General features: G+C 38.6%; 1 protein-coding gene across 4 annotated transcripts; it reads left to right on the forward strand.

Moving 5' to 3' along the window:
• Nucleotides 1-444: 444 nt before the first annotated feature.
• On the forward strand, nt 445-12,344 carry DBT (dihydrolipoamide branched chain transacylase E2). 4 transcript variants are annotated; one of them, XM_064664643.1, is made up of 13 exons: nt 465-565; nt 3,154-3,277; nt 3,971-4,035; nt 4,996-5,119; nt 5,290-5,365; nt 6,243-6,424; nt 6,795-6,922; nt 7,659-7,902; nt 8,676-8,842; nt 9,849-9,926; nt 10,841-11,032; nt 11,204-11,275; nt 12,147-12,344. In XM_064664643.1, exons 2-13 carry the CDS (start codon nt 3,190-3,192, stop codon nt 12,312-12,314), a joined length of 1,584 nt encoding a protein of 527 aa, XP_064520713.1. In that variant the 5' UTR covers nt 465-565; nt 3,154-3,189; the 3' UTR covers nt 12,315-12,344. The 4 variants fall into 4 exon arrangements, with proteins under 4 accessions (XP_064520714.1, XP_064520713.1, XP_064520715.1 ...); XM_064664644.1 differs by lacking the exons at nt 3,154-3,277; nt 3,971-4,035 and having other exon boundaries at nt 445-565; XM_064664645.1 differs by lacking the exons at nt 465-565; nt 12,147-12,344 and having other exon boundaries at nt 600-3,277; nt 11,189-11,264.
• The last annotated feature ends 334 nt before the right edge of the window (nt 12,345-12,678 follow it).

Below are 12,678 nucleotides of genomic sequence, written 5' to 3' on the forward strand. Positions count from 1 at the left end.
TGACTCCACCACCTCCCTGGGCAGCGCATGCCAATGTCTAATCACCCATTCTGTGAAGAAATTCTTCCCAATGTCCGACCAAAACGTCATCTGGCGCAGCTTAAGACTATGTCCCCTCGTTCTGTCGCTAGTTGCCTGGGAGAAGAGGCCGAGCCCCATCTGGCTACAATCTCCGTTCAGGTAGAAGCACAGACATGGGGGTGTTGGTCAGGCAGGCACACTCGGGACTTTATTACACGTGTATCGGGAACGGCCGGGCCCTTGGCGCTGCCCGTCCCGCTACCCAGGGAAGCCACACGCCCTGCCCCGCCGCCAGCGGCTTTGCGGTACCGGGGCCGCGTCGCGCCCGCTCCCGCGGGCGTGTGCGGGACCCGCGCGCCGCCTGCGCTGCCCCGGCCCCGCTGGCCCCGCCCGGCCCGCGGCCCCCGCCCGCCGCCTGGTTGGCTGGGCCGGCGCGGCCGCCGCCGGTTGGCTGGGCCGGGGGTGTGTGAGGGGCTGCGTTGCCCGGGGTAAGATGGCGGCCGTGACCGCGCTGAGGAGCAGCTGCCGAGCCGCGGGGCGCCTGGTAAGGGGAGCGGGGACCCCGCTCCGGTGCTCAGCCGGGGAGGGGAGGGATAGCGCGCAGCATCCCCGCCTCGGCGGCGGCGGTATCCCGGAGCCCCGATGCTGTCGTGCAGCCGGCAGCCCGCGAGCACCGCGCGGCTGCAAACACCACACGCTCGCGGACCTTCCGCCTCCCCCGCGCCTGCGGGCGGGCAGCGCCTCAGCTCCCCTGCCCGGCCGCCTCAGCAGTGCCTGCGGGCGCGCAGTGCCCCGGTTCCCTGCCTGGCTGCTCAGCAGTGCCCGCGGGCGGGCAGTGCCCGGCTCCCCCTCCCGCCCGCCCTCAGCTCTGCCCGGCTGCCTCAGCCGCCCCCAGCCCGCCCCGCAGCCCCGGTGCGGGCACAGGTGCCCGTGTCCCCGCAGGTGCCCGGCCTGCCCGCCCCGGGCTGCCCCTGGCCCTGGCCTTCAGCTGGTCCTCGCTCCTGAGGGACCCCCAGAGCTGACACCGTCGCCCCGCGCAGCCCCGGAACGTCCTCCCCGTTGCCCGTGTTCCCTGTGAAAGAAACGTGTGCCTGTCTGTAATAAGCCAGTGACATCCTTCTCTCCTGTTATTTCTAAGTCGTCTGATCCGTTGCTCTGCCTATGCGTTGCGCTGCCATCGCCGCTCCTCCGCCCTCCATCAGCTCGCTGTGCGTTCTGCATCCGCACAGCGACGGGGCGGCTACACGTACAAAAAAGGATAACGTGTTTCTTTGAATCCCGGGAGCCTTGGTACTTGAAAAGTAGTTGCGATACTTTACCATAAGGAGCGAATCTACTTGGTTACCTTTTAGGACACTTACAGTCTCATAAACATGTAGCGTCGTGAAGATTAATTCATGCTTTCTCCTGTCTTCTTGTATTATAGTCTTCCTGGTGTTGTGAAGAGTGTTGGTTTCCAATTATGTCACTGCTGTTTTGTGGAATGTCAGAAAAAGAAATAACTTTTCTAAGATAATATAAGTAGGTACAAAATTAAGGATCAGTTCTAGTTTCCATTATTATTTTTTCTCTAAATAGTAGTTCATACTGTATTTTTAAATCATAATGGTGAGGATTTTTAAGTGGTACTTTTGTGATCTAGTTTTGGGTCATTCATAAGTAATTTTACTAAGTAAGACCATTGAGAAATAACAGTTTCCTTTTGGTTTTCTTTCTAACCATCTACTCTTAAATGCAGAGGCAGATTCTGATAAGATGAAAATGCTCATCTTATCTATGTGCATGCTGAACTGTAGAATTGGCTGGTTTATAGTGTGTTTCCTGCAAGCACATTTTGAATCTTGCTAGATGATAATTCTTGTGACCATCTGCTGTGAAACTGTGATAAGTTCCAAGAAATAATTTGGTTATTATATTATTAAAGGGCTTTATTTTAATATTCTCTGTACCTTTGTAAACACTTTGGCTAGCAAAAGGAAGAAGGACAAAGTCACAGTGATTGTGCATGGGGGCTGTAAATCATGAAGGAAAGAAAGGAGCTTGGGGGCCCTTGTGTAAAGGTGGTAGGGAAATGGCAGTTACCTGGACACTGGGACATGTCCCAGTTATTTAGGTGAGGAGTAACCTCAGACTAAAGTATGCTACCAAGGACATTGCTTTACTATATAGGCAACTATATACTTGGAGATACAGAATATGTATGCAAATCAAATCCAGTGTGAGTAAATATTCTTTAAAATAACTCAGTGTGACAGCAAATCAAGAGAGTTCAATAGGGGAGTATCCTTTAATGAGAAGTCATTGCCTTTTAGCACAAACTATTCAATTTGACTTTGAAATTTAGTGTTGCTCCATAAGGTAATTGGTTCCCTGCAGGCTGCATAAAAATATTTTTTTCTGAGGCCAGCAGTAGATCTTTAGGATCAGTGGTAATTTAGAAAATCACAGTTGGCTTCTTTTTAAGGAAACAACCAAACCTGAACCTGAGGGGCAAGGCAGTTCTCCCCTGAATAGCAGCAGCTCCCATGTTGGCTGGGGTCAAACCACAGTTCTTGGTCAAGCAGGCTGATGTGTCCTCAGAACTGGCCAGGGGCTGGGGTGGACCCTCATTTTCTTCTTGCCAGAGTAACTCTGCACATTGAAGACTTGCATAGGAAAGGTGTTATCTTGCTGGCCATTATTGCCTTTGAATAGTGGTGACATAAACATAACTGATAGTACTGGACTTGTTGGGTTTTTATTGCTAAATTTTTCCAGGCATCAAGATATGTAGATGGGTATGCTATGGATATTAGAGCTAATTTTGTCTTTTTTATGCTTTTTTATTTCCTTATTTAGCATTACACGGAAAATACTACTATGGTGATTAAATACTGAAATTAATAAGCACAATTTATTTATTGGATTTTAATATGTTTCTTGTTAGGAAGGAACGCTGTTCTATCAAGAGATTGTGCAGTGTGTTATTGCTGTAACATACTAGCACACCAACTTTTTAGTTAAGAATGTGCAAAACTGCAAACCAAAAAGATTCCATTTTTAAAAAATGCAGGAGTTTTGAATTATTCCTACAAATATAATGAAACATCATGGTAACTTTTCTATAACAAAACCAGTCTCTTTTTTTGGCAGTGTCATTACTAAATCACTACCTGCATTGGTTACCAAATGTTAAAAACACATGGAAATCATTGTGAAACTTCACATTTAGAAATAGTTCAGAGATTTGATGTGCTCCTTGTGATCATCTTCACAGGTAAATATTGAATGTTTTTCATTTAGGGTCATATAAAGCGAAAAGAATTTTATGTTAAGTTTGTGACAAAAAGGCCTTGTTGAACACCATTTCTTGCAACGTTTTTATGTAAACCTTGAGGGGGAAAGAACACCAGAATCAAAAATAGGAACAAATAGGTTTGTGAAGATGTACATTATATACCACTTTCGTAATCTAATGAGAATTTTAAATGTGTTCATAAAATATGATTTTCCATAGCTTAAAATTACCATGTAACCTAATTGTCAGATAGGGAAAGTTGTTTGGAGGACTAATGAAAAGGATTTTCTGTTTGCTTGTTATAGGAATTAGAAAAATACTTATTCTAGATCAGTAGATACAGTCTCAATAGCAGGTGACTGTAAAGTAACTCATATAATATAACTTCGTTGTATTCATTGGGATAGACTGTGTTGTGTAAATGTTTGTTCCTTAAAGAAAAATGATATTAAATATAGCTTGCAATGCTAAATTAAACAGTACATAAAATGCCTACATTGTCAGTTCAGGATTTTATGGCTTCATGAATATTCTACTTTTTAAACAGTGTAATGTAATAGCAAATAGTTGAACAGTTTGGAGTGTGGGGAGGGCAATCAGGAAGTTTCATATGCTCTGTAATTACTGAAAGGGTTTTTCAAAAAAGAAGTTAAAATGAACTTTCCCATGCAGGTGTGCTGTTTTCTGGCTCCTCTAAGAAGATAATTTCTAAATTTTACAGTTTTGAGCTACTTGAGGTACATTGTAGCACCTGAATTTTTTCATATCTCTAATTAATTAGAGATAGTATCCACAGAGAAATTATTATTTTTATAAATTTTACAGCACTGCGAGACAATATAACACCAGAATTCCATTAAATTTAAATCTTACTAAATAAGATGATGTCTGGACTAACTTGTGTTGAGATTAATAAAATACCTATTTATGTCAATGGAAGTGCTACTGGCTTTGCTTTTGACCACAATCATGATGCTTTAAAGCATAAGGTTTTGTCTGAAATCTTTCAGAAAATTCTGTAGACTCTTTTAAGTTGATTTCTGGATAAATATAATTGTAACCATAAAAAAAAGCATCTCATGCCCAGTTCTTAAAAAAAGATCTTTTAAGTTATGTGAAATGATATTTACTTGAAGATGATTGCCTCCTATATATTAACAGAAACGAAAGGGCAACTCTCTGTGCCCTCTGGTGTGAATTTCCTTTCCAGTTAGTACTTCTGATCACCCTTTGATTGGAATAAGAACTGATGAAGAAAAATATGCTGGTTTTCCCTGCAGTCTGGGAGCCCCTTCCAGCATTCGTTCTGGATAAGAATATTTCAGTTGGCTGATGTAGTTGATACTATGTGTGCTTTGTGTGTGCACGCCCTGATTAAGCTAATTCCTTAGAGAAACAATAGCAAGTATGAATCTCTTACCAGATCTTGTAATGATTTTTGTTAATTGGTTATTTTGTTGTGGCTTTGATCTCCCCCTGTGTTGTGTTAGTCAAAGAAGTTAAAGACCTGGCAAGGTTTATGCTAATGTAATGGCTACTGTACATCCAAACATGTATTCAGTGCAATTGTTTCCTTAAGAACTTCTCTTACATAGACTAGAATGAAACTATTTTAGTATTATGTCGCATCAGGAATATTAAATGAGCTCCACGTTCCTCAGTCCATTGTATTAACACTTGAGACTTTTCTCCCCCAGGTGTGCATTCACCGTGTTAGATGGTGCAGCAGCATTCGTGTTATAAAATCAAAATATGTGTGCGTGTTTGACAAATCTGCCCTCAAGTTTAGTCATCAACAGCGATTATTCAGAACATCTGCTGGTAATCTTTTTCATAATAAAATAATTTATTTTATTTTGCTATTTTATGAGTGTTATGTTAGCGGCTTGTATATGGCTGGTATGTAAACTTTCTGATGCATTCAGATTTTTCTGCCTGATATCTTGTATTTAATATTAAATGCGCTGTACTTTCTTATTGTCTGTTTTAAGTTTCGTGTGGCCAGATTGTCCAGTTTAAGCTTTCTGACATTGGAGAAGGGATTACAGAGGTGACTGTAAAAGAATGGTAAGCTCTGCTTTCTTAGAAATGTACTGAGAAATCAAGAGGTAGTTTAACAGCTTTAGCTGTGTTATCAATTAGTTGTCTGAGAATGTTTTCTGGCTTACAAGTGAAGTTTTTCAAGTTTCGTTTTCCACATTTTAAAACCTTGGACATAGTGAACTTTACATTTTGTTTATTTGTAGTCTGGTTTATTTGTGAATGGAAAAGGTGGAAGGAATGGGATGCCCTAATTGTGCCTATATATAGGATTTCCTTCAGTGATTAATGTTTTCAGTGTTTAGGAGGTCTGTCTTTTATTATGCTTACTTAGGCTGAGCTTTAGAAACAAATTACTAGTCCAGAAAATCCACATAATTTTATCCTATACCCCTTCTCTATTCATTTTATTGAAAGATTTGAACTTTTAAATTGTTTGTAAAAGGCCAGTGATGAATGGATTAAACAAAATCAAAGTGTGCAGTGAAGAAAGGCAGTGCTGAAATGCCTTGTTCTTTGTACAGATTCCTGTCTCTTTGTGTAAAAGATCATGTACTGATCCTGACAATTAGAAAGTAAGAACTTCCTTAGATTCAGACCAAGCTGGGCTCCTTCTTATTTTTAGATTATTTATAATCTGACAAGAAAACTCTGCTTTACCAAAATCAATGTAATGTGTGTTTGACGATATTCTAAATCACTGTGCCATTTCACAAAACAAAGGGCTCTGCAGCAGCCTGGCAAAATGCATGGGGCAAATGTATCCATTATGTAGAATTTATCTTCCTGTCTGGAATGCATTTTCGTGTTGTGGGCATGTACATAACTGAACTTAACAAAAGCATACCCAGCATAGATTTTTACACTTACTGTGTTTTACAGTAGCCTGTGTCTTTTCTCTCAGGTACATAAAAGAAGGTGACAGTGTGTCTCAGTTTGACAGTATCTGTGAAGTACAAAGTGATAAGGCTTCTGTTACTATTACCAGTCGTTACGATGGCATCATTAGAAAACTCCATTACAGTATAGATGATATTGCTTTTGTTGGAAAACCATTAGTGGACATTGAAATTGATGCTTCTAAAGGTATTGTAAGATATATTTTTCTCTTGCATATTTTGTGTTTATTGTCATAAAAACATCAGTGACAGAGAAGTTTACTTTTTCTTCCTGAGAATCTTAAAAAGTAATATTTTTTTCCCTTTGTAAGGTCAAGCAAATTGATTAGAGAAAGTTGTTATATTTTATTAGAATTTAAAATCTCAAAAGCCAGATATATCCTATTGAATATTTAGCTTAAGCAGCAGCTTTTATAAAGCAAGCTGTGTTCCCATCCACAGTAACTCAGAGTAAATGCTAAAAACTTCAGCTATCACAGCATCACAGAATGGTCGAGGTTGGAATTTAAGAAATGCTTATCATGTAGTAAAGTCAAATTTTTAATTTTCATTTGCAGGTTTTGCCTCAGAAAAAGATGTTGTGGAAACCCCTCCTATGTCTCATGAAGAGCACACTCACCAAGAGATAAAAGGTCACAAAACATTAGCAACCCCTGCAGTTCGTCGCCTGGCCATGGAGAACAATGTAGGTTTGCTGAATAAGGTCCTGTTGCATTTTATCCAGCTTTTATATGGCATTTTGACTGACTACAAGAACATTGATCTAGAGGAAAGACTTGTTTTCAAATAATTTTGAAGGTGTGAAAATTGTTGTATAAAATGAAGAGAATTGTGCTTTCTGATTATTATGGTGGATAGAAAATGAATTACTGGGCTTAAAATGCAGCTTGGATGCTTTAGGCTGAAGATTAAGAAACCCCGGGACAGAAGAAGGTGGAGGGAAAAAAAAAATCTCAGTTTTAGCCAGCTTGTTCTGTTTTTCAGATTTGTATTAGAGAAGAGGATATACTAGGTGATCTTTTTAAAGTGTCTTTCTAATGCCTTTTTTTCCTCATGAATCTGTGAATATTCCATTAGTTTTGAAAGTTGGTGATGCACTTTTAGGAGAAAAATAAAACAATAAGTACAGAAAATTAAGTGACAAATAGGTTTCCTCAAATTCATATTTCACTATTGATCCTGTGAAGCAATTAGGAGATAAGTAGTATTCGTAGTTCCTCCTCAAAATATGCAACTAAACAGTGGGACTTTTGGATGATTGGAACAATTAGGTTAAGTACCTAATAAATTATAGAAAGGGAAAGAAAACTGTTGGTATGTTGGATTGGTAATGGGAATAATTTTTAACCATAGCTCACAATATAGAATATTTTTATATTGCTGTAAAACTGGAGTGTCACAGCTTGTTATGTACTTTTCAGATTAAATTGAGTGAAGTTGTTGGAACAGGGAAAGATAACAGAATCCTTAAAGAAGACATACTCAATTACTTGGCCAAACAAACAGGAGCTATTTTACCTCCATCACCAAAGGCTGAAATTGTCCCACCTTTGCCCAAATCAGAGACTGTGGCAGCTGCTCCAAAGGACAAAGCACGCAAAATCCCAGTACCTGTTTCCAGACCCATTGTGTTTTCAGGAAAAGATAGAACTGAACCTGTAACAGGTAAATCAAGAAATATAAAATCTTGAGACCATGTTCACAGTAGACTACCAGCAAGTGCTGCTCTGTGAAAAGCTGCCTCCTCCTGATGGGGGTGTGTTTCACGTTATTGTCATGCCAGGGGGCATGACTGTAAGAAGCTCTGTAAGAAGCGTCTCTGATGAAATCGTTTTATGAAAGATTTGTTTGTGTTTTGTTTGGATGGAGTTGGGCTGCAAACTGAACTTGCTCGTTCTTCAAATGTATGCTGAAACATGTAGGAATTCTGAAATATAGATTTGTCACAGTAGGAATCATTATGCAATTAGTGGCAAAGTACAGTGAATTTAAGGGTTTATCAGCACGTAATAACAGCATACTTCAGCATTCACACTTGTTCTGGAGAAGAGTGCCACAAAAGACTCTAAGGTTAAAAAAAGGCATATCAAAAGTGGAAGATAAAAGTTTTTTGCTAGCCTTTCAAGCAATGTTTATTTGGAGGCTGGAAAGAGTAATGCAGATTATGATATCATGATTTCCAATCCATACATACATAGGAGAGATATGCAGTAATATAATCTTAGCTGTTACAGTTGTAAAAATTGAGTTACATATACTGAATAACTGGTGATCCTAAAGTGCTCTTTGCCCTGTCCTTTTTGGTTGTAGTTTAGCTTTGATTTGGTTTAGTTTTTGTAAGTTATATAATTTGTTTAATGGAAACAAATAATTAAATTTCACCATAGCTTCACAGAAGCTTATTTGATTGGTTTAAGAAGTCAGTACATATTTTCCAGGTTTTCAGAAGGCAATGGTAAAGACTATGAGTGCAGCCCTGAAGATACCCCACTTTGGTTATTGTGATGAGATTGATTTGACTCAGCTTGTTCAGTTGCGAGAAGAGCTGAAACCTCTGGCTGAAATCCGTGGAATTAAGCTTTCCTTTATGCCTTTCTTCATAAAGGTGAGACTGTATGGGATATTTACACAGCTTTTGCCAAAATGTTTTCAATGATTGGTGTACGTTTGGAGCACCTCTCTATCATATGAATTATGACAGATCACAAGAAAAGTCTCAGCTTTTCCTGTTTATTGAACCACTTACCAATTTACAGTTGGAACTGCAGTGAGGCTTATATATTATCATTGAAAATTTTTGAAATATTAATGGGGAAGGATAGAGTGGCTTAAGTGTCATTCAGTGTGGGGGTAAACATCACTAAGGGTTGGAATTGCACAGAACAAATTTTGGAAACTGTCAGTAATTTTTTTGAGTTCCTTTAAAATGAACCTCACATGAAATGCATCATTGTTGTTGTTATTATTGTCACAGTATTTGTAGTGAATAATTTGAATTGAATAAATAATACCTTAGGTGCATCAGTATGTCTCTTCTGTTGTTCAGAAGACCAGACACTTGCACTCATTTAGCTGCTATGGTTCCATTTCCAACTGATGCACTCGCTGCCTAAACTGTGCATTGAAAGCATAGCTTGCCTGAAACCTCTGGTAATGCTATTGCAGTGCTATGTGAGCACTCTTCCTGCTCACTGTCTTTAGGGGCAATTAATATTACTTCCTTGAAAAATTGTCATTTAAGCTGAGAACTGAGAATGACATTGCAGCTGAATCTCATAACTTTTGGGATATTTGATTTGAATTGTGGAACAAAAATAACAAATGCAGATTCAACTTCAGTTATAGTGGGGAAAGGAATTATCATTTTTTATATGTCTGTCTGATGTATATTTGGTTTTTGCAAGTTGTTCTTTTTTTTTTTTTTTGCTATCCTAATAATGACAAAGTATCAACAGACATATTAGGGAGAGTTTAAGCCAAATTTGATTGCAGTGAGGGAATCCGTATTGTTATTAACCTAAATTATCTCCTACCATTGCTTCCTTTCTATGGAGCTTTCTGGTTATAAAATATAACAATCTATCTTTTTTTTTTCTTCTTATATTTAACAGGCAGCCTCTCTGGGATTATTGCAGTATCCCATTCTTAATGCTTCCTTGGATGAAAACTGTCAAAATGTCACATATAAGGTTTGTAAATTACTGATAAAAGCTGTGAGCAGAAAACCTAAAGTAACAGCTAACAAGGGCTTTTCAGAATGTCTGAGTTAATTTTAAAAACCAAAACTGTGGTGTTTTGCTGGAAAATAATTTGTGTGTCCAGATTCTAAGATCTGGATTTGATTTATTATTGAACTTACTTCAGTAGTTTGTTAAACAAGAGTCACTTTGTTATTCAGGCTTGCCTCAAAATTACATATTAATATAGTGATTTTCTATTTTTTACCTGAATATGGGCCAAGCATTTAAAATGAAAACACTTAAAAATCTAATACAACAATTTTTTAGTAATTGCACAGTGGTTCTATTGTTCCAACACTCGACTCCTATGTATTAAAGTTATATTTTAAACTCAGTTTTGATAAAAATGATGTAATTTTCATACCAGCTGGTGGATTGATACTTCTAGGAAGCTAGTGTCTATTTTCTTGAGTGATGTGTATGTGCCCCTTGCAGTACAAACTCATTTTGTGCTGTTTGATCAGTATCAATATCTCTCAGAATTCTTATATTCCTTCTGGCAAATGAAAGGCAACTGAGTTTCCTTTTTTTTTAATTTTAGTGTTCTCTTTAAAATCTACTATTTATGTTTTGTTAGACTTGCAATCATCCTGAAGTTCAGTGTTTTCAGTGTGAAATCAGTTCCTGGATTTTGTATTCCCTGGGTGTGAAATTGCCAGCAATTCGCAGGTGTGGAAAGCTAATATTTAAAAATTTACATCCTTTTCTCCCATCAAAGTTGTATAAAGGAATTGTTTACTAAAGACAACCCTTTCTAGGTTGAAAAGATAAATGGGGAAGATGTGATTTAAGTGCCTTCTTATGTAAAATACATTTTATGTTGAGAGCTTATAATAACGTCCAGTTAATGAAACTTCTTTCAGGCTTCCCACAACATTGGAGTTGCGATGGACACGGAGCAAGGTTTAATTGTCCCAAACGTGAAAAATGTCCAAGTGTGTAGCGTGTTTGACATTGCTTCTGAATTGAATCGCCTGCAGTCCTTGGGCTCTGCAGGCCAGCTGGGAACAAGTGACCTCACTGGGGGAACATTCACACTTTCAAATATTGGCACAGTAAGTAAAGGAAAAAAGAGAACTACATCTGAAAACTGCTTCTGAAATGAAAACTTTACTGAAGTTTAATATACAATGAATAAAACCTGTAGCAATTAATTCAAGAGGCAATCTGCTCTAAAAAAACCCAAACTATTTGGTAAATAATATCCCCAGCTTTTTCTTTTGTAGATTGGTGGCACTTATGCCAAACCAGTGATACTACCTCCTGAAGTAGCTATTGGAGCACTTGGAAAGATACAGGTATAGTAACTTTGTCGCAGTGATATGAGTGTTTAGGTCATCTGTAATTAAAGTGAAACTGGAGTCTCTGTTTTGTTTTTCTTTTATAAACATTTCTTTATATTAGAGAAATTGCATAGCTTGTGATTGCAAAGTTTTGTAGTGGTTTTAGATGACTGTACAGACACTAGATGTTTAACTAGAAGTTAAACACCAAGGGTTCAGATTTGTTTTCTAGAATCCTGTTATATTTCACTCATGTGTGTTTAGCCTTCTAGTGGTCAGGAAACAACACATATATTTTTACAGGTTTTGCAACATGCTATAACATTGTTGCTATCATCAAGGAGAAAATTTGAGAAGTACTCTGATAATGAAGTATAATTTCATGAGCCAGTTAGCTGAATCCATACAGAAATTTGTGTGGTCAAGGCAGTTTTATATTTTCTGAATTTCAGCCCTTAATTCTTTCACATAGACATTTGAGACCAGTGCTGGAACTGAAATTAGTATTAACTTAAATTACTACTTCTAGGTTCTTCCCATGAGCATTTTGTTCAGGGGATGCTTTAAGGAAACCATCACTTTGAGAACTAACAGTGCAATAAACTATTCAGGAAGAAACTTTTGAGTCAAGAAAGATTTTCAGTACTTCAGTATTTCCATGATGGTGGAAACAGGCTATGACTGTTTATTATGTTGGCTTGCAATATATTCTAATCCACAGCACAAACAATAATGGGAAGGCCTTGGTTTTTTGCAGGGTGTTACTGCTGTCTGTCTAATTTAGAAAAATGTTTAAATTTAGATCAACAAATTAATAACAAAAAAATAGAGATCTGCTAATGAAAGTATTTAGTATTTCAATTCTTTTCTTTCCTCTGATTTTTAGGTTGTTCCTCGGTTTAATGGGAAAGGTGAAGTCTTTAAGGCACAGATAATGAATGTGAGCTGGTCAGCTGATCACCGCATCATTGACGGAGCGACCATGGCCCGGTTTTCTAACCTGTGGAAATCTTACGTGGAGAACCCTGCTTCGATGCTGCTGGACCTTAAATAAAGGAACCCATGGCTAGAACATGCCTTTAAACTTTGTGGTTTAGACTGAATAGTTATGAAAGCTGTCTCTGCTAACATGTGCCCTTGGCTACGTGCATTATATAATAATGTTATGTGGTTAAAAGTTCTCAACAGTTGATACCAGTCTATCAATTAGTCGTTACTTCTTTTAATTATTAGTGCTGTAATTTTTTCTACAGCAGACTGTCAAACTGAATAGGTCAAGGCTTCTGAATTTGGTGGTGGAATGTCTTTATTGTGCCTTTTATAATAATTGTCAGGCTGGTGGGACTGAGTGACGCTGCTCTACACCTGCAGTATTTATAATCTGATTAACCTGTCTTAAAGGGGAATACTCCTAGTTC

Source organism: Pseudopipra pipra, chromosome 9, assembly GCF_036250125.1.
Source record: "Pseudopipra pipra isolate bDixPip1 chromosome 9, bDixPip1.hap1, whole genome shotgun sequence".
Classification (NCBI taxonomy): domain Eukaryota; kingdom Metazoa; phylum Chordata; class Aves; order Passeriformes; family Pipridae; genus Pseudopipra; species Pseudopipra pipra.

Bases quoted from the DNA above. Each gene is read 5' to 3' on its own strand.
- DBT (XM_064664643.1), top strand. From the start codon at position 3,190: ATGTTAAAAACACATGGAAATCATTGTGAAACTTCACATTTAGAAATA. The intron at 7,903-8,675 runs GTAAATCAAGAA...CATATTTTCCAG, and splicing joins TAGAACTGAACCTGTAACAG to GTTTTCAGAAGGCAATGGTA. The intron at 11,033-11,203 runs GTAAGTAAAGGA...TTTCTTTTGTAG, and splicing joins CACTTTCAAATATTGGCACA to ATTGGTGGCACTTATGCCAA.